Below are 21674 nucleotides of genomic sequence, written 5' to 3'. Positions count from 1 at the left end.
CTGCTGTTGCAATAAAGAATTAATAATATCAGACAAAAATTAGTGGTTTATACAGAAATGGATTAACAGGTTCTAAGTTACTGATATGCATTATATAGTGTATGGGTTATTAAATAGTTATTAAGTCTTCATAGTAATGTTATTAGTTTACATATGTATAAAATGACTTTTTAACAAGATTTTCTAAAATTCCATTTGTTATGTATGAATAGAAGTTTTTATAGATTTTCTATATTTTTTAAATAAGAGTAATGTATTGTAATATGATTATGGTAACATTATTTTTTAAGTGTATTATTTTTATGTTATTGGATTATATGCACTAGCACTTTAAATATTAGGATGAAAATGGCACCAAAAAGTTTTTAAATGGATGAATTCAAACTGTGTTTATTGTTCTGAAGAAGTCTGCTTTTGCAGATGAAAGTGCTTTGCATTATTGCACTGTGGATTAGTTCTTAGTAATGAATTGTCATTGAACATTTCCTAGACCAGCATTTGTTCTCATTTTATGCAGAAGGTTCTGACATAAAACAAAAATGGCACACTCACTACATTGATTCCAGAGGAAGAAGCAGGCTTCATCTGAAGCACAGTAGCTATTTAAAATGTCAGGACTCAGATTGCTGAGTCCTGGAGAGTGAAGACTGAATGAATGAACAAAAATCTTGACTTATCCAGGTCAAAGATTGCCACCCCTTTTCTGTGAGGTATGATTATCTTGGATTTGGTATGTATAGGTTCAGGGGATGTGGTAGGCATGCCTCCCCCAGGTCCTCCCTGCAAAAAATATTTTTTTCCAGTTTTTCCTGTCCTGACAGTCAAAGTCCAAAATTTACAGTAAGTTGTCATAAAGCACACTATCATGCAGCATAAAAAGCAACCATGTGAACTTTGCTGAGTAAACTTTCCAGTAACATCTTTTGACAGAGAATGGATGGAGAACAAGCATTACTTTGACTGCCTCCATAGAATAGATTGGTAATTGCCATATTCTTAGCTGCTCCATCTCAGATGAGCAGTTGGTCACCCAACAGACAGGTCCGTTATGTCTTCTGTGAGACATGAAGAAAATGATTGTGTTTATATATTTTGTTTTCTTTTCTGAAATCTCAAAAAGAAAAATCTAGCAAAGCCAGACTTTCCACTGTATGATACCTTAAACTTCTTGTATCAGAGGCAACATGGGATATACGCAAATTACCCTATAAGGATATCAAGTGTTTCAGCTACGTGGCAATTTTGAATGTCCATGACTTTTTCTTTTAAGTCTATTTATGGACAATTGGCAAACCTGTGTTTCCAAAAGTCAAACATTCCTCCATGTCCACGGCTAGAAGGTTTGGCTTTATTGGCCTGAAATTGTCCATAAATAGACTTAAAAGAAAAAGTCATGGACATTCAGAATTGCCATTTAGCTGAAACACCTGATATCCTTAGTCTAATTTGCATATATCTCATGTTGCTTCTGATTAAAGAGGTTTAAAGTATCATGCAGTGAAAAGTCTAGCTTTGCTAGACTTTTCTTTGTGTTTTTTAGCAAATTGTTTTCCTATGTGACCTTTGTACTCAGTGTTTTAGATGTTTTTCTGAAATCTGGGAAATGCTGCTGTCTTTTTTTCTCCGTCTTTGGTTCATACTTATGGCAGCATACTGATAGAATTTGATAGTACCAGATTGTTGTAATCATGTAAACATTTTTAAAAAAATCACACCCGGAAGATTTGACAGAATACATACGATAAGTGTTTCTAGACTTTGAGACAGACTATCTTCATATTGCATATATATTCTCTACATTGTTCTTCCTTGTGGTTGTGTTCACATTTAGGAATTTACCTTGTATTAATAAACATATTCCTTGTTTTCTACTTGCAGGCATAATTCTCTTTTTGTTGCATCAATCTTGTTCCGAGATTAACTATTACAATGAATTCATCAGTGAATTAGCTTGGCAAAAGCAGAGGAAACAGATAACATTCATGTTTTGTTAATATTTTATCAGGGATAAGCAATGTGGAGCAAAACATATCTGACTAATAAAGCTGAACAATTGTATTGATGGCTTATTGAGAGTTCTCAAAGGTGCCACTACCCATTTGTACATTATGCTGTCTTGTCCATGGAAGCTGAACACGGAGTTTTAAAAGTGATAAAGGGGATCTAGTAGTTGACAAATAAGTAGAATCTGTCATATTTTTATTGTATAGCTAGCTGCTTTATAAGTAAGGAAATAGAGTAGGTTGAAATGTGTCTGCCTTTAAAGTATGCCAGACGTCTACACACATCCTACACATTTTTATTCTGCTGTTAAATTTAACATTAATATGAAGCAAAATAGTCACTGTTTGAATGTAACAGTTGAAGAAAAACATTGCTCATTTGTTTTGCACATTTGCACTTGGATGCCTGATTATCCCCCAGTTCCCCCCACATTTATACATACATGTGTATATTTATTCCATCTGTGATATGCATACACATGTATGTGCATTCCATCTATGATGTGCTTATCAGTTTCACTTAATGCAAAAATGAGAATTATTCTTTTGTTGTAGAATTCATGTGACATGGTATTGGTTAGTAATATCTAAGGCTTAAGAGGAAAAGTGTCATCCTATCCTTTCCTTATCTCGATATGTTGTTGAGTTTCATGATTCTTTATTTTTTTTATGTCCCATATGTTATTGTTGCCATTTGTCTAAGCTAAACTAGACCCATTCCTTAGAACTGCATAGCACAGAATTGTACAAAAGAAGGTAAGCCACATGAAGATGGACTCTGGCTATATTGAAGTGTGCTGCATAATTGTACATGGGATGTACAAACACACTGAGGCTATTGATAAACCTTGTTGTAGACATCTATGATCATCAGTAAAGCTATACAACTGTGTAGTACACCTGTTTAACTGTTTTGCTTGGAAATCAGAACATAGTTAAATTTATTCTGCTATTTAAGTGGCTGAGTGGTATGAAGGGCTTGTCTATAAAGTTTTTTTTCAAATGTTTTATTCTTGTATCTCTGTGCTTAAATGCCATAGCTGTTCTTGGAAGAGGACCCAATATCCAGTTTTTCATCTTTTGAGAAGTAACAATATTGTCATACTCCTCTACTTAAGAGTATTTTGAACACTGTCTTCAGCATTTTTGACACTATGAATTAAAAAGCGTATGAGAAAGTCTTTGTCCAGTTATATGCTTGAAAAGGTTATGCCCATTCTCCACTGCAAGATTATGTCAGACTACTTTCTGGGATTAAATGTGTGCGCATGTAGACACTCACTCGCCTGTGCTTGTGTAGACTTTGTAAAATGCCATGCAAAAAAAAAGTCGGTCACAACCTGAACTCTTGTACCACAATTGTTTTAATGAGTACACATTTCTGTTTTGTTTTGAAGGCAGCATGAAACCGTTACTCCTACTGAAGTTCCACTTGTACAAGAAGTCACTACAACGCTTCGTGAATGGTCAGCCATATGGAAACAACTTTTTATTGTAAGTTTGCTGCAATTGCTGACTCCATACTAATTGTGTGATATCATGCATATATTTCTGTCCCCACAATTTATTCATCTGGTTTTATTATTTACCCAAAGAAGTCAATTTTCCTGACCCATGACCTACTTCTTTGGTAGACATTTACTGTTTTTGATTTCAGTTATGAGTAGCACGAGTTGGAGGTTTGGCAGTAAGGTAGCAGATACTCCCAAATAACAGCTATGACAGCTTGCTAGCTGTATGTTTTCAGGTCCTGACCATTGTGTGATGCCTTCATATGTTTTAAATGTTGTGTATGTGTACTGTACAAACCTGCATCTTTTGTTTTCTTGCTACTTGTTCAAGGTTTACTGATGGAAACAATCAATGTTGCCATAAACAAACTTTAAAGTAACAGATGATGTTTGAATAAAAGTAATGGTACTTATCTGAATCTTGATAGATGTTCAAATCCATGTACAGAGATTTTGGTCTTCATAATTCAAGACAACAGCTCATTTTTGATCACTTAAACAGTATTCCACTTGGCTGTGACAGGTCTCAGTTGTCTAACCTTTCACTTATGTCTTGGGATCGCATCATTAGTGCTCTTCTTTGCTGCAAGATGTTTCCAGGTTGTGGTTTGTGAAACTGCAAGTTCTTAACTAGTGTTTTTTTGAACTGTAGAGATGGGTGCGAGATCTGTAAAATTTGAGCTTGTTCTCTTGTTTTGTCACTGTTTCTCTTTGCTGGTTTTCTATAGCTGTTTCTTTATCCTGTTAATTTTTTGCCCTTTGTTTATTTATATCCAGTCTTCATCGCCTTATTTTAGCTAAGTTGTTTGTGAGGTTGTGGACTGCTCCTGCCATTTGCCATGCTTTTATATACTCTGTTAACCTGTATCAAGACTTCTGTGAGCTGTTCAAGTAATGTTAAATTGACAGGCTCCTCTGAAAGAAACAATCCATCATGGAAGGAATCCTGTGTATTGGAAGCAGACATATGCAGGAAATGTAAAAGTCCAAAAAAGTACGAGCACTGAATACACAGTAAATCAAAGAAAAAACAGAATCCTGCAGTTATTTCCAACACAAGGGCTCCTAAATTCCACTTTTCTTTCAAAAAGCATTGTAAAACTTGTCAGAAAAACAAACTATTTAACATAACACTGAACGGCGTAGCGCTTTCATCTTAATCAATTGACATCATCAGAACCATCAGTATTTTTGAGTTTTTAAGCTCAGTTTTTTTACAACTTTATACTTAAAATTAATGAAGGAGCATTTGTAGGTGTGTCTTTTTCACATGCAATAGTTACCATTGGTTGTTTTTAAAGGATGTGTGAGTAAAAACGCTTGTTATGTAGTCCTATCTCGACATAATTCTTGCTGGATGGGTTCGGAGCTGAAATTCGGCTTCGACTTTGCCTATACTAAAGCACAAGAGCTTTTTACTGGCTGTACGCTAGCCCCTATCCCATGATGCCTCACGGCAATTCCTTGATTTTGTTTGCCGCAAAAGCTTTGAGGTTGGGTCTTACTGGCTCGTTGGCCAAGTAGAATGACTTTTTACTTATTTAGTCCATTTCTACAACCTTTTTCTGTTTTGTGTGTGTGTGTATGTGTGTGTGTGTGTGTGTATATATATATATATATATATATATATATATATATATATTAATAGTTTCTTCTGTATTGTGCTTCTGTTTTTTGAAAGTTTTCAACCCCTATTTCCCCCTTAGGACTGTACGGCCCATTTAAATTAGAGGGCCATAATGCCCGTTTAAGTTAGAGGGCCTTTCCTGTGTGTGTGTGTGTGTGTGTGAATGTTATAAAAAAAAAAAAAAAAAAACCTTCTTCCTTGCACTTTTATTTTTAGTCTTTAACTATGTCGAAAAATAAGGATCATAAAGATCATCACCCTTCGAGCTTCAAAAAATTCGACAGGTGTGCACAGAAAATGTCTCTTACAGACAGCCACACCAGTTACGTATATTGTCTGAGCGAAGCCCATTTACAGGGACCTTGCACCTCCTGTCATGCTTTTAGTGCAAGAGTGTTAAATGAAAGGAAGAGAAAGCTTATTGACAGGGGTCTCATGACCAGTTCCTTCAGGAACAGCTGGAATTTGCTCAGGCATCTCCAAAGTCTTCAAAGAGAAAATCATCGGCCCAGACTTTGGAGCCGACTAAAAAGTCTATAGCGTCGGAACCAAGGAGTACCGGTTCCGACTCTGCTTCATCTTCGGTGCAGTCTATTCTATCAGTTCCGAGACCGACTTCAGTACCGAAGGTTTTGCCTGACATCGAGACTGTATCTCCTATCTTGAGATCTATTTTGGAGAGAAGGAGGTCTCCTTCAGTCTCCACCAGATCCTCCAGGACCCTATCCGATGAGAACATTGAGAGGGTGGTGAAGAGGTTGCTTTCAGATCCAGCTCTGGCTAGAAAATTGACCCCTCAAGACCCAAAGGTCTTGGAGCCATCTCCCGTACTTATCACTGTTCCTCCTCTGACTGCTTCGCTATCTGAGCCTATTACATCAGATTCCTCTGTCTTCGACCCTTCAGCTCCAGGGATTCAGCCTGTTTCCTTGGAGCCAGTTACTCTATCTTCGATGGCTCAGTCTGGAGCTAAGGGTTCTCGGAGCCGACGCTCTTGTGTCGACTCCGAGGGGACAGTCACCCTGGGTTCTCTTCGGAACCAACCCACCCTCTCTGAGCCTCGGCTCGGCTCCCACTTCTACTTCGGAGCCGTTCCCTCTTGCTAGGAGTCGACCATCTGCCCCCTTGGAGCAGAGGTCTTCTTTGGAGCAGGGGGAAAGGCTTTTGAAGCTATAGAGAAGGCTTTATCATCTGCAAAAGCCATTCCTTTGGAACCTGTGTCCCACCAGCAGCAGGCAGCAACCTCTTCCCCTCTGCCACCCCCACAGCGTAGGGAACCAGAGTCTTAAGTAGCCCCCATTGGAAGCCCCCCCTTTTCTGAGACCTCCCCAGATTATCCTGCTGGAGAGCTCCCTCGGAAGAGGTTATGTAAGAGGAAACATGTCTACTCCCCTGAGTCTGTCACATCAGACACTGATTTAGAGGAATCAGAAGAGTCCCCTAGATCTCCCTTTGAGGATGTCTCCTTCTCTGACATCCAAGAAATCCTTGGACAGAGGGGTGATTGGAAGACCTCTAACCCTATTGATGAATCAGTGTATCTTGCGGCCTTTGGTACCCGACCTTCCACCTCTTGGGTGACACCACCTTATGACCCACTATTGGGGGTCATTTCGCAGAAAGCATGGACCTCTCCAGATTCAGTGGAAGCCGTCCCGAGGAGGCGAAACAAATTTATGACAGCACCTGAGGACAAGTCTTTTCATTAGCAAGGGAGTTCCAGTTGATGCTATGGTGATAGCAGCGGCCACCAAGAAGGAATTATCTAAGACGTCTTCTAATATCCATCCTCTTAACAAGGAGTCCAGGACAATGGCTAGGTATGGGAAGTGTACTTTTTCTTCAGAGGCATTTACACCAAGATCACTGAATTACCTGACTCACTTCACTCGTCTGCACAGGGATTTGAAAGAGTTAGGAGATGCCCTCCAGGGTTCAGTAGCTCCGGGTTCCATGGACAAGGTTTCCATGCAGCTCTCCACTCTTACTTCCATAGCTAACTCCTCCATGAGGCTGATCTCATATGCGGCAGATGGAGCGAGCAGGACAGCCGCAGCAGGAATAGCCCTCAGGAGACATTCATGGATGTGGCTTTGTAATTTTACGGACTCTTTCAAGTCTTCCTTCACTAAAGTTCCCTTTGATGGTTCATCTCCTTTTGGACCCCAAGTGAAAGACTTTGACTAGGTGTGAGCAGGAAGGCAAAATCTTATCTGCCATTGGAGTCTGTTTCTCTCTCTTTTCCAGACTTTATCCCAAGGGTAATACAGGAGGGAAAATGTGGTTCCACAAATCCCAAAAAGGTTTTCCTCAGGCACAAGATCAACCCTCCCCCAGGGGCAGAGGGGGAGGATATAATGGAAGACACCGCCGTCGCAGCAGATGAGGTCTGCAACATCAGGGAGGCAGAGATGTTTTCTCTGATCGTCCCTTCCATCGAACCTGAGGGGTTGCTCGACTGTCTGTCTCTGGAAGCAGTGGGGGGTAGTATATCGCTGTACCTAAGCACCTGGTTAACTATCACTCAAGATCGTTGGGTACACACAGTAATATACAGAGGTTACCTGATTCCCTTTATTTCCAAACTCCCAACAAACTGGTCTCTTCAAAACGTACCACCCATCCAACTAGACCGTGCAACATCAGAGGTCATCTCGTTGCTACAAAAAAGTCATCCAAGAAGTCCCCGCAGAGCAAGTAGGATCTGGAACTTGCTCTATATTCTTTTTAGTTCCAAAAAAGACAGGGGACTGGAGATCAGTTCTAGATCTCAGCAGGCTCAACAAGCATGTAAGAAAATCAAAGTTCCGAATGGTTACTCTGCAATTGATATTTCCCTTTATCGGGAAAGACAACTGGATGCGCTCAATCGATCCCCAGGATGCGTACTACCACATCAAAATGGACAGGTGCTCCAGGAGACATTTACACTTCCGGCTGGGAGCCAGCTATTTTCAGTTCAGAACACTGCCCTTTGGCCTCACTACAGCCCCCAGAGTGTTTACCAAATGCATGGCAGTGGTAATGGCTCACCTGAGACATCAAGGATTCCAGGTGTTTCCTTACCTAGACTACTGGCTCCTTACTGCTACCACCAAGCATCAACTCATAAGGACCAGGGACGAGACTTTATCCTTGTGTGCCAGCCTAGGCATCACTGTCAACTTGCAAAAGTCAGTAATCTCCCTCGCAGCATATTGTATATCTAGGCTCAGAAATAGACACAACCACCATGTCAGTAAAGATAACACAGGAAAGAGTGGAATCTCTACACAGTCAGATCAGATACTTATTAAACCAAGTCTAGGCCAGAGTAGTACTTCAAGTCCTAGGGACTATGGCCTCCATCATTTTATTAGTTCCTCTTGCTCGTCTACATATAAGGATTCACTAATGGATGCTGTTTACACAATGGTTGATGCAAGACCTTCCATTATCTCACCAGATATTAATAACTAATGCATGCAAAAGGGATCTGACATGGTGGTTGTACATGAAGCAACTTGTCATAGGTTGTGTCCACTTGTTCCTCCCCAAGAGAAAGCAGTTTTGACCACTGACTCTTCCCAGATAGGGTGGGGGGGGGCATTATCTGGGAAAGACAGTCCAAGGTACTTGGTAAAACCATGAGAAACACTTGCACATCAATGTTCTGGAGTTGAGAGCGGTGCTATATGCATTGCAAGCACTTCACAGCTCGCTTCACACTGGAACGATTGCGATTCAGCCAGACAACATGTCTGTCCTGTGGTACATAAACAAGTGGGAACCAAGTCTTACCCGCTTTGCAGAGAGTCCTTAAGAGTTTGGAAATGGGTGATGGATACTCAATGCTTCCTGATAGCAACGCATATCCTGGGGAAATCCAACGTAATAGCGGACAAACTCAGCCGAGCAATTCTGATGCCTCACGAGTGGTCCCTGAATCCAATTGTTGCGAAAGAGATCTTTCACAAATGGGGCCAGCCTTGCTGCGATCTATTTGCCACTCACCTGAACACCAAATGCAGCAGCTACTTTGCCCTCATTCCCCATCCGGGGATGTCACCCAGGGAGGCTCTAGTTCTCGAGTGGCCCCCGAGACTTCTCTATGCCTTTCCTCCCTTTCCACTCATACCCAAAGTAATACAGAAAGCAAGACAGTTGAGGAGTTCCTTGATCCTCATTGTGCCTTACTGGCCTCGACAAGTTTGGTTTCCTTTCCTGTGGCCCTACCTTTTGGAGGAACCATGGATTCTGGATCCATCTTCAGATCTCCTGATTCATCAATCGGGACAGTTCCACCCCTCCATCCACACCCTCAAATTGACAGCATGGTTGCTCCATTTCCACGTATAGCCCGGTGCATTCCCTTATCTCCAATGGTCAAACACATCCTAATTTCATCCCATAAACCTTCCACTCAGAAACTATATTCTAGCAAATGGAAAAGGTTTTCCCTTTGGGCTACAAACCAGGGCTTGGATCCATATACAGCTCCTTTAGAATCCAGGTTATCCTTCCTAAAAACCAAATCCTTTACAAAGGTGTACTCACTTCAGTGGAAAACTGGAAGAACAAGTACAGGCTGCCAAAGTTGTAAAAACAGGTTTATTCCAACGCACAAAGCAAAGAACACTCCAAGGTAGTAGCACCAGTTCACCAATGACCTAGGTTTCGTCCCAAGGAAATGACTTCATCAGATTGGTGAAGTAGTACTGCTTATTTATATCATAATAAATTAAACAATTACACTCAATTAATTCTGTTAAAAAGACAAAGCAGCAATAAACATCCCCTAAACTTAAAAAATTTAAAAAATAAAAATAGGTAAATGAGAACGTCCTTTAGTTTCATGTGTATTTACCATGTTAAATTGTTATTTATGATAAAATAAAATGTATAAAATAAATATGTGGATAAAGGTTAAATACCAACATAATTCCACACTAAATCTATTGTATCCTAAATAAATTAATACTCTATATTGTACTATAAGTTCCCTATAAATGTGTGTGAAATGTGTATGATTAGTTACCAAGTATTAAAAGTATATAAATAAGTTCTTAATGGAATAATATTACATTATATATGTATGTAGTGTATAACTAGTGCTAACTAGTTGCTCCTGTCCGGAATAAGATTTAATATATAAAAGATGGACCATCCTAGCCCCCTACACTCAGTGCAATAACATGAAATACTATATGTTCTGAAGGTTTTTTAATTTAAGCCAAGGCTTGATTGAAAGAAATTCATTCAGGCCTGGATCATGATTTGCATCAAGTCTAAGTTGCCATGTAAGCTCGCTCATGTCTAGGTGGTATTGGGTAATTCTCCCCTGTTGGTCAAAACATACCTGTTGGATCACACAGAATCTAAAACTGTGTCCCTCATTAGCCATAACGTGTCTTGCTAGGGCATTTGTCGGTTTTTGATGTTTTATTTCAAGAATATGTTCTTTTATTCTATCCCTAAACCTTCTACAGGTTTTCCCTACATAAAATGCCTTGCATTCTTGACACTTGGCTACATATACTAAATTTTGGCTATAACAATCAAAATGTCCATTTATTAAAATGTCATATTCATTAATAGAGACTGTGTGTCCTGATGTCCAAATATATTTACAAGTTGTACATCTACCACATTTATAATTCCCCTTGCATTTGTTACTATTGACCATTGTATCCATCTTACTTCTCTCAAAAATGTCCTTTAGTGACATGTCCTTCTTGTATACGAACTTGGGCTTATGTGAAAAAATCCTCGATTCCACCTTATTGCTGTGAAATATCTCCCAATACTTCATAACTATGTTAACTAAAAACTCAGAATCCGTATTGTATTTCAAGATGTACAATATAGTGTCATTTCCAAAAGTGTTTAATTCTCTATTATTTATAGAATACCCAAATTGATCTACTTTGGATGAAATAATTGGAACTATAATCCCATTACTTCTTTTAAATGTAATTTCCCTTTTCAGATCTAAGCAAAGTTTTTGCAGGTAACCTCTGTTGAGAAACATTTTTATCACAAAGTCTAATTCCTTCTCAAAGTCCACATTATCACTGACCATACGCACCACCCTAACCATCTGCCCTTTTACTATGGCTTTTTTGTGATGTGGGGGGTGCCAACTGTCGTAGTGTAGGTAAGAGTTTGAGAAGGTAGGTTTTCTGAAAATGTTTGTTCTAACCTTACCTTCTTTTTGATTATATGTTAAACTCACATCCAAATAGTCTATCTTTTCAGTATTGACCTGATATGTGAACTTTAGAAACCAAACTGTGTTGTTAATATACTCAAGAAAATTGTCCAATAAGAGTTTTTCCCCCGTCCAAATGATAAAAATGTCGTCCAAAAATCTCAAATACATGTTGATAAATGGACTATATTCACTTGTGTGTACATATTTTCTTTCCCAATAGGCCATAATATAATTGGCGTAGATGGGAGCACAAGATGCCCCCATAGCTACGCCAAAAGATTGCTTAAAATAGTGGCCATCAAAATACAAAAAATTGTTTCTTAGTACTAAGTCCATTAATCTAACATATGTATTGACTTCATCTTGTTCATAAACTCCAGTAACATAAAGTTGTTCCTCTAACCATTCTAAGCCTTCGTCGTGTGGGATCACACTGAATAAGTTACACACATCTATAGTAACAAAGTAAAATTCTTTTGGTATATTCCAGTGTTTTATACATTCCAAAAAGTGCCATGAATCCTTTACTAAGTGTGGTGTAACTCCTAAACCTTTTTTTAGTTTCTGATCCAAAAACTGGCTTATAAAACTAACTTTGCTACGTTTTCCATCCACTATAGGTCTAAATTTCACATTATTTAATCCTTTGTGAATCTTGGGTATTCCAAAGATGGCACTCACAACAGGGAATTGATTCAACATAAACTCATAGTCACTTTCAATTATCTCTCCCTGATATACCATATCGTCCAAGGCCATATCTATTTTTTGATAAGCTATTTTAATTTCGTTAAGACTGACTTCACTATAATTGTCTTCTAAATAGCATGGACATCATAATGCTGTTATAGTCTTGCTTGTTAGTAACAACTATCCCATTGCCCTTATCCGGTTTCATGATGCGTATACACTCTTTATTCCTAATAAGTTTTAAAATGTCATTTTCCTCTTTTGTTAAGTTACATTTACCTAAACACTCTCTGTGTCTGTAGTGTTCCCTAAATTCTTTTTCACATAAACATTCAAAAATTGAAACTGAATGGTTCATACAAGGATTAAATACACTGAGTTTTTTTAAGGCCCTTCCATCATTACCGTACCCACTGTTACTGAAATCCGTTTCAATATTAATTTTTAAGTTCATTTTACGAGTGAATAGTTTTAGGTCTATAAGTGAATCCACTATATTCCCCCTCCTACTTGGTACAAAATTGAGTCCTTTAGATAGAAAATCAGCATGTTTTATATCAATATCTATATTTGAATAGTTATACACTTTAAAATCTTTACTAGTGTTGAAAACTATTTTAGGCTTACTTAAAACCCCTTCACTCTGTACTGTAATAACAGATATAATATTCCCCTGAGGTATCATTTCGTGAAAACTCACTGTATCAAAATCACCATTTGTACTTCCATCAAGTGGGTTCTCCTCTATGCTCAAAGGTGTAGGTACTGGATTTAAATAAAAATGATCAACATTCCCAACTTCTGTTTTTTCACCTACGACAGTGTTTAAAATGTCTAAGTTTGTATGCACATTATCCCTTAATGTGTCAACGTTTACTATATTGTCCTGAAAGTTAATGTCTTCACATGTCAAGTGTGTGCTTAAATTCATTAAATCATTGCTACAGGTGTTTGGGAGTTCTGAGTTTGTGTGTCCTACAAACCCTGACATAACACCATTAAACGCTCTACCCTGAACATTACAATTATTGTCTGTTGTATGTATACTTAGGTTCAGTAATTCAATATCACACATGTTGTAACTATAAATAGTTTCATTCATATCATCTCTACGCAGGTGTACATTAGCAATTAAATCATTCACTTCCCCCATTTGATCATGAACAAGTGTAGAAGAATTCCCAGCATTAGTTGTGAAATCCAATATATATGCATTACTAGGAATTTCTTTGTATGTTAATTCATTCTCAACAAACCCATTATGTTTATCTATCAAATTAGCTATGTTATGATTAATCCCATAACTATGCACATTATTTGCTGGATTGACTTTGAATTTTGAAAGTACATTACCATTTTCGCCAGATGGTTTTGAAATATCGTCTAAATCTGGTTCCACAAATAATCTTGCTGAAAAAGTTCCTTCTGAATAAGTGTTCAAGTTATCCGAAAGTGTGGGTGTTTGAATGTCCAGCTCGTTGCACAAACGGAACGTGCCTAAGTCACACTGGGTGTTGAAAAAATCCGATGAATAGGATGGCGTGCACTCAGTTCGCAGTTTTGTCCCTTCAGGTTCTTCCACTTCCGACCGCTTAGACAAACTCAATGTCTGTTTTGGTTTCTCGACATGCCCTTGGGTGGGCCTGTGGTGGTTTTGTTTTTGGCTCTCGCTCCCATCCAAATACTTTGTTCTTCCTCCTGGTTGACATCCTGATTCCACAGGCGTTCCGAACGCCTTAGGCCCTCTCCCAAAGGGTCCTCATCAGCTTCACGGTAGTTGATACTCTCTTGTGGTTGGCCACGTTCAATCTGGTCATCACGTCTCCGCTTCTGATAGGTTCCCGTACCAAATTCACTTGGCTTAGCTTTCTGCTTGTCGTGAAATGGATAAATGCACCCTTCCTCGTATAGGTGGATATCTCGTTGTATTTTGGCTAGTTTTTTGTTGTAAATAGCCTCACAACTTTTTTCAACATCTGCTATCAAGTGTGTATAATCATCATAGTGGTGCGCAAATAATAAATCTTGTGTTATTTGGGTGTTTACGTCGTCCAATTCCTTTAAAAGTTCATCGATGGTTTTATTGTTGTACTTGACCATCAAACCCATAATTTTGGTACCAGTTTCGTCAAACAGCTGGTGCAGTTCTGATAACATCTCCGGATGCTTATCACATCCGTTAGGGTATCGCCAGACTCGTAGGCCCTTAGGAATCATTTCCACTCATACCCAAAGTAATACAGAAAGCAAGACAGTTGAGGAGTTTTTTGATCCTCATTGTGCCTTACTGGCCTCGACAAGTTTGGTTTCCTTTCCTGTGGCCCTACCTTTTGGAGGAACCATGGATTCTGGATCCATCTTCAGATCTCCTGATTCATCAATCGGGACAGTTCCACCCCTCCATCCACACCCTCAAATTGACAGCATGGTTGCTCCATTTCCACGTATAGCCCGGTGCATTCCCTTATCTCCAATGGTCAAACACATCCTAATTTCATCCCATAAACCTTCCACTCAGAAACTATATTCTAGCAAATGGAAAAGGTTTTCCCTTTGGGCTACAAACCAGGGCTTGGATCCATATACAGCTCCTTTAGAATCCAGGTTATCCTTCCTAAAAACAATTTTTCATGAAGGAGTGGCAGCCGCTACAGTTAGAGTTCAATTAGCTGCCATTTCCAATTTCCATTTTGGTTTCATGGGAAATCCAATCATGCAACACTCCGTATGTAAAACCTTCTTAAAAGGAGTTCTTCTTCTTAGGCCCCCAATAAAACAACCTTTAGAACCATGGGACTTAAATTTAGTCCTCTCATCTTTGATGTCTGCACCCTTTGAACCATCCTCGTCGTTGGACTTAAAATTTTTATCATGGAAAACCCTGTTCTTGGTAGCTATAACATCAGCTAGGAGAGTCTAGGAACTTCAGGCCCTAAACTATTCAATCTCCTTACATTATCTTTCAGAAGGATAGAGTCTTTCTTAGGACAAAACCCTTCCTTTCTCCCTAAGGTATGCTCAGAACACAACCTGAAAACTACCATTGAGCTACCTGTGTTTTTTCCAAACCACTGTAATAAATCAGAGTATAGACTTTACCAGCTAGATGTCCACAGGATACTCAGATTCTATATACACAGGACCAAAGAATTCAGGAAATCTGATCAACTTTGTTTCCTTTTCTGAAAAAAAGAAAAGGCTTACCTGTTTCAAAAATTACTCTTTCAAAATGGCTTTCTGATTGTATATCCTTTGCTGATCAACAAGCTGGTAGACAATTACCATTAAAAGTTAAAGGTCACTCTACTAGGGCTGTAGCTACTTCATGTGCCTATAGATCTAGGCTTCCAATTGATACTGTTTGTGCAGCAGCTACTTGGGCAAGACAACATATGTTGTTGCTCATTACAAATTGGATTTGGCCTCCCGGGACAGGTCATCCTTTGGGTCCACTGTGCTGGAAAGTCTCTTTGCTTGAGCCACCCGGGATATAGGTGCTAGGGACACTGTCCCATCCAGCAAGAATTACGGCGAGATAGGACTACATAACATAAAGAAGTTATGTACTTACCGTAATGTTCCATGTTTGTAGTCCATCTCGCCTATGTTCTTGCATCCCTCCCTCCCTCCAACCCCCTTTCCGTTTCTGGGGAATGTAGTGGATCTTTTTTGGGGCTGCCTGACTTTGCTCTTTATTGTCCACCTGGAATGGATTATGTTTCTAATCCCTTCCTGTATTTTACAACTTCTTTCTTATTATTATAGGTTCATAGGTTCATACTAGGCTATCTGCCCAAGGGCATTTATAAGCCTAGCCCATAGATATGTGGCTTTTGCCACCCCTTTAGTTTGAATAAAAACTATGCCTATTATTTTGTTGTGCCTCTGTCAAGCAGTGACACTGAAGTAATCCCTGGGGTATATCTGCGATCTCCCATCCATTGGTCAAGATTTCTCTTGAACAAGGCCAGCGAGGTGCTCTGCCTCACATGTACCGGGATTTTGTTCCACATCATGGGGAGTCTCTGGGTGATGAATCTGTCCCTCCAGCACATTCTATTTATAACCATGTCAAGGTTTAAGTCTCCCGCCCTTGTGGTTCTGAGGGATCTAGATTTTTTGAGGTGAAGCATATTCATCAAATCTGGGTTTGACATGGCCTTGTATGTCAGGCACAGTTCACCTCTGAGCAAGCGGTATGAGACTGAATAGAGCTGGAGTTCTTTCAGTCGGGCAGCATAAGACATATTTTTGAGACCCTTTATCCTTTTGGTGAGGAACTTTTGGGGCCTTTCAAGCTGCAGCAGGTGTCGGGTCAGATACATTCCGAACGGGGCATTGTACTCAATCATAGGTCTAATGAGTGATGAGTACAGGGGGACGATGACCTCCCTTGATCTAGATGTGAATCACTTCATGATCAGGTGGGCAATATAGAAGGTTTTCCTAACTACTTTAGCAACATGAGTGTCAAACGAAAGGCTACTGTCAACCTGGGTCCCCAGGTCCCTGATGACTTCTTCTGTGCTCAGTGGATTGCCACCTATATGGTAGCTAGGGGTAACCTTGTTTTTCCCGAAGGGTATGACTATGCATTTCTTGGCGTTTAACTTTAGGCCATGGCTCTGGCACCAGTTATCCGTTTCTGTGAGGCCCTTCTGAAGGATATCCGTGTCAGATGTGTTTTCGACTATGGCGCCCAGTTTGCAGTCATCTGCAAACTTTGTCAGCCATAACCCTCCTGTGTTTGCTTGTACTTCAGAAAAGTAGATGCCGAACAAGACTGGACCCAGGACTGAGCCCTGTGGGACACCACTAGTGACAGGCTTTGAGTCCGACATGGCTCCAGCAACTCTGACCCTGTGGGTTCTGTCACTTAGCCAGTTTGCAACCCATCTTGTGATGTATAGGTTTACATTCAAGCTGAGTTTTTCAATGATACCTGAGTGGAGTATTGTGTTGAAGGCCTTTGCCAGGTCGAGGTAGGCTGTATGGACTGCCTTTCCTTCATCAATGGCCTTGGTGACTGTCTCGAAAAAGTCAACCAAGTTTAAGAGGCAGGATCTGCCTTTGACAAAGCCAAACTGGGTTGGATCCAAAGTCTGCAAGTTCCCTATGTCTTTATTTATGAGTTCCATTATGATCCTCTCCATGACTTTGCAGATAAGGCTTGTCAAGCTAATGGGGCGGTAATTTCCAGGGTCGGTGGAGGCACCGCCCTTATGAAGTGGGACCACAGTCGCCGTGGTTGGGTACGTATCCTGAGGTGAGGCTAAGATTAAACAGCTGTCCTAACTGTGGGTTTAATTCCTCGTTGAGTTCGTGAAGCACACAGCCGGGTACACCATCCGGTCCCATGGATGCTGTGTTTTTTGCCTTAGTGAGAGCAGTTCTAACCTGGGCGTTGGAGATGTTTGGGGAGCTACAATCCTCTGGTATAGATATCTCTCCTTTTGGGGGGGAGGGGGGGGAGAAGTTTGCACTGAACCTGTCAGCCAGTATGTTGGCAATGTGTAAAAGTTCAGTAATTTTCACATCATTTTGAACTAATTCTGAGCATATCTGGGAGTTTCCTCCTAGGTTTCTAACATAGCTAAAGAAGGCCTTATGATTGTCTTTTGAGTCCTTGGCGATTTTTCTCTCAAAATTTGCCTTGGATGATTTTATGAGAGCTCTTAGTTTTTTACTTATGATGGTCAAAGGTGTCTTACCTTTCAAGGATTTTGCTCTATCTTGTAGTAGCTTCCTCCTTTTGTTGTAGAGCTTGTTTATGGCTGGGGTCCACCAGACTGGACGCTTGCCTTTGGTACAGAGAGTCTTAGTTTTGTTTGGGATAGCCTGATCCATGCAGTCCTGTAGGTGCTGGTAGAAGGCATTTGTAAGTGATTCAGCGGTTTGAGTAATGTTTACCACTGGTTCAGGGGCCTTAAAGGAGACCACACTAGTTTTTAGAAGTGTGAAGTCGGCTTTTGAGAAGTTTTTCACTGTGGTCTTTATTACCTGATAGGTATTTTATTACTTTCTTGCAAACTAGATTTGGGGAATTGCTGTGAGGCACCATGGGATAGGGGCTAGCCTCGAGCCAGTAAAAAGCTCACGAGCTTTAGTATAGGCAGAGTCGGAGCTGAATATTAGCTCCGAACTCATCCAGCAAGAATATAGGAGAGATGGACTACAAACATGGAACATTATGGTAAGTTCATAATTTCTTTTTTATAGGTCTGCATGACATTGAATGGTGGTTCTGATGATAGTTCATTAAGAACTTTCCTGCTGTGTTCTTTGATCTGCTGTTGGCTTGTGCTGTCCCTTTGGGGAAAAACTTTCCACATTAAAAAAAAAGTTTATTTGATTTTACTTCCTAATTTAGGAAATGTATTTTTAAATTGGGAGTTTGTGTTTTAATGGATTTTCATGAGACTTAGCTGTGCTTTTAAATGGGAGTGCACTTTTGTCAGTTTAAAAACTTTTTTTAAATTTGTCTATTTTTTTCTATGGAGAAATTGTATTTAAAACACCTTGTCAGCCCCATAAATTGTGCTTGAAAAATACGACTTCAAATTTTTACCAGCTCTTGCTGCTTGTTTTCCATGAGAATGATGCATTATTGTTGGTGTGAACATGGAACAAACTACTAGTCCCGTGGTCAATCCTTCTTTTAGCCACAATAAAAAAAAGTTGAGCAAACTACCTTTGCCACTATAGCAGGCTAGCAATTTACCTTAGCCATAGGTAGGTGACTCTGATGTGCCCATTGCTTGTTCCTCAAACTGCTCATCTTTTACCTAGGATCCCTGTAGTGTAGCACCTATAGCCACTATGGACTTGAGGGCTAGCCAAGTCCTCTGCAGCTGTTGGGGTCTCCTCATGATGCTAAGTAACAACTGTGGCATTTGTCAGCACTCATAAATAACGGACATTTTCACACTTCTTTACACTTTTTTAATGTGTGGCGACCACGCACTTTCCCATTCTATCAGTTAATACTATTATTCACGTTTGAACTTGAAATTCCACTTTCCCACCAGGTCTGCAAAACTGAAGGCTGCCTAATATTCTGTTTGTTTATGTTTTGGTAAGTGTAGATCAATATGTATGTATACATTTAAGAAGCTTTCTATGGGCTTGCACACGTGTATAAATACTGAGCACGTGCGATAATGACTGCTATTTTATAGTAAGCTGTTGAGATGCAAGCATGCATGTCTGTATAGTTTGTCAATCAGTTGGTTTATATTTTGTAATGCTGCTATCCATACCGTTGTGTTTCTTTGTAATAAAGCATATAAATGAACCACCCCACCTGTTCGTTTTAGAGAAATATGTAACCACCAAATGAATATTACAATGGAAAGGCACTTATTTTGCACGAGATCAAAAGCCTGGTGAAACTTTTGCAACATATATAACTGCTTTGTTTCTCAAGGATTTAACTTTGAATAAGGCCATTGAAATTTGTCAGGTATATGAGCTTACAGAAAAGCACACTAATATGCTTACAAATGAGAAATGCATGCTTCCAATATCTTGTAGGTCAGCAATGCCACAGATGCAACAAGTGGAATTATTTCCAAAGATTTTGTAAATCAAATAAGGGATATTCTTTTATTAAAAGAGAACATTCAAAAAGACATGTTGATCAATCAAAGTTGGGACCCTACTTTTTATATTGATGGTGTTTCTGTGCTTAACAGTCAGTGCAGTAGATTCATGGGCAAGTAATGTATTTTGCACTGTTCAGATAAAAGGGTCTTCCATGGAGCTCAAAGATGACACAGGTTCAAACTGCAATGTTATGTCAGCAGAAATATCTGCCAGAGTTTGTGTTGGTGAGAAGCTTGATTTGGCAAAGTGTGCGTAGCTTGTTGCTTATGGTGGTGAAGAAATTAAAACTGAAGATTCAGTAGTGATTTCATGTTACTCTGCTAGGAACTGCTGTGACTTGCAATTTTATGTGGTCAAAAGGCACGTGCAGTTTTTAGGCCTCAGAGTTTGAAAATGGGACTATTTCCATTTAATAAGGAAGTGCACCATATAAGCTTAAAAGACAACTGTTCTAATTTTCCACCTGTGCTGATCTTTTTGAAGATAAACTAGGCAAACTGCCAGTAGTGTGTGCACTCCATGAAGTTAGACCTTGAAGTCAGCCCAGTTGTCAGGCCAGCCTGGAAAGTTCCAATAGCTATGCAGTACAGTGTCAGGCCAAACTAGATAAAATGGTGTAGTACGGTGTAATTTTTCCAGTAAGTTCATCAACCCCAACTGAATAGTTATCTTCCATGGTCATGGCTCATAAGAAAAGCTCAGATATCAGAATATGTATTGATCCATTAGATATGAACAAAGTGCTGAAAAGACCTAATCGTCCAATGCATACAGTCAGAGGTCTCTACCCTTAGGCCAGATGCCACTGTTTTTTCTGTTTTGGTTGCAGAGAGTTCATTTTGGCAAATTTTGCTAGACTGAAAATCTTCATTGCTAACCACTTTCAGTACTCCTTTTAGCAGGTACAGATTTTTGGGAATGCTATTTAGGGTTAATTCTGCCTGTGAAATCTTCCATAGTGCAATGGAGCAATTTGTTTCTGGTATCCATGTGCAATTATAGTAGATGATATTCTAGTAGGAGGTAATGGTGAAGCAGAGCATGACAGAAACTGCAAGAAAGTTCTGGAAAGAGCATGTGAAGTGAATCTTAAGCTGAACCCTCAGAAGTGCAAATTCAGGCTATGAGAAGTTACTTATGTTGGTCATTTATTTACCAGGTCAGGGTTGCAACCAGATCCTTTCAAGCAAACAGCAGTTCTCGAGATGCCAGCTCCAGGCAATGCTCAAGCCTTGCAATATTTTCTTAGTTCGCTATCTAGGCAAGTTCTTTCCAGACTTGAGGCAACTTTCAGCATTGCTTATAGGGTTGACATGCAAAGCTGTATCTTGGTCATGGTCAGAACACCACCAAAGAGCATTTGATGTCCTGAAACAGAAAATTGCCAGTCCACCAACCCTCAGATACCATGATGTTCACAAACCAGTTACTCTGTCTTGTGATGCTTCGAAGTTTGGTCTTGGTGCAGTCATTCTTCAAGAAGGTAGACTAGTAGCCTATGCATCTAGAACTCTAACCCAAACTGAAATGCAGTATGCACAGATAAATAACTCTTGGCAGTTGTGTTTGCATGTTTTAAGTTCCATGATTATATTTATGGTAGACCATGTGACACCTGTGCACTGGCTCAGTAATCAAGGAGCCTCAATCCTCACCACTAGCACCAGTGAGGGGCATGCACATTGGGGGGGGGGTAACAAGTACACACACAGTAAAGTACAATTTCCCTTAAGAGCACACATAGATGACAAGTCTGGGGTTGGTTTCTCCATTTCTCTCCAGATCCCCAATAAGACTCCCCACTGGCACAGCTGTATAGGGCCCAGATCTCAACCTAGTGGTCAAGCTAAAACCTCCAGCAGCCTCTCTGTCCAACCAGTGCTTTGTGTCCCTGCCCAAGTAGCTGACACACACTTTAAGATTTTTTTATATGCAAACACACAGGCACTCCTGGGGAAGGCTAGCACAGGTTCTCCAGCTGTGCCCCCTTTCTGCCCAGACTATAAGGTAGTACCAACTACCACCAACCATTAATATCAGCTACT

General features: G+C 39.9%; 1 protein-coding gene across 1 annotated transcript in view; it reads left to right on the top strand.

Annotated features, from left to right (window-relative positions):
- DOCK1 (dedicator of cytokinesis 1) overlaps nucleotides 1–21674 on the top strand; it is a gene marked incomplete in the record, with an annotated part of 4741214 nt that overhangs the window by 418703 nt on the left and 4300837 nt on the right. Inside the window, 1 exon segment of the mRNA XM_044056178.1 lies at nucleotides 3401–3497. Within this exon segment, the coding sequence (XP_043912113.1) occupies nucleotides 3401–3497 (97 nt within the window).

The sequence above is a fragment of the Protopterus annectens genome, chromosome 14.part0 (assembly GCF_019279795.1).
Source record: "Protopterus annectens isolate FY-2018-M chromosome 14.part0, PAN1.0, whole genome shotgun sequence".
NCBI classification, from domain to species: Eukaryota; Metazoa; Chordata; order Ceratodontiformes; family Protopteridae; genus Protopterus; species Protopterus annectens.
This window is presented reverse-complemented; position numbering and strand designations above follow the sequence as displayed.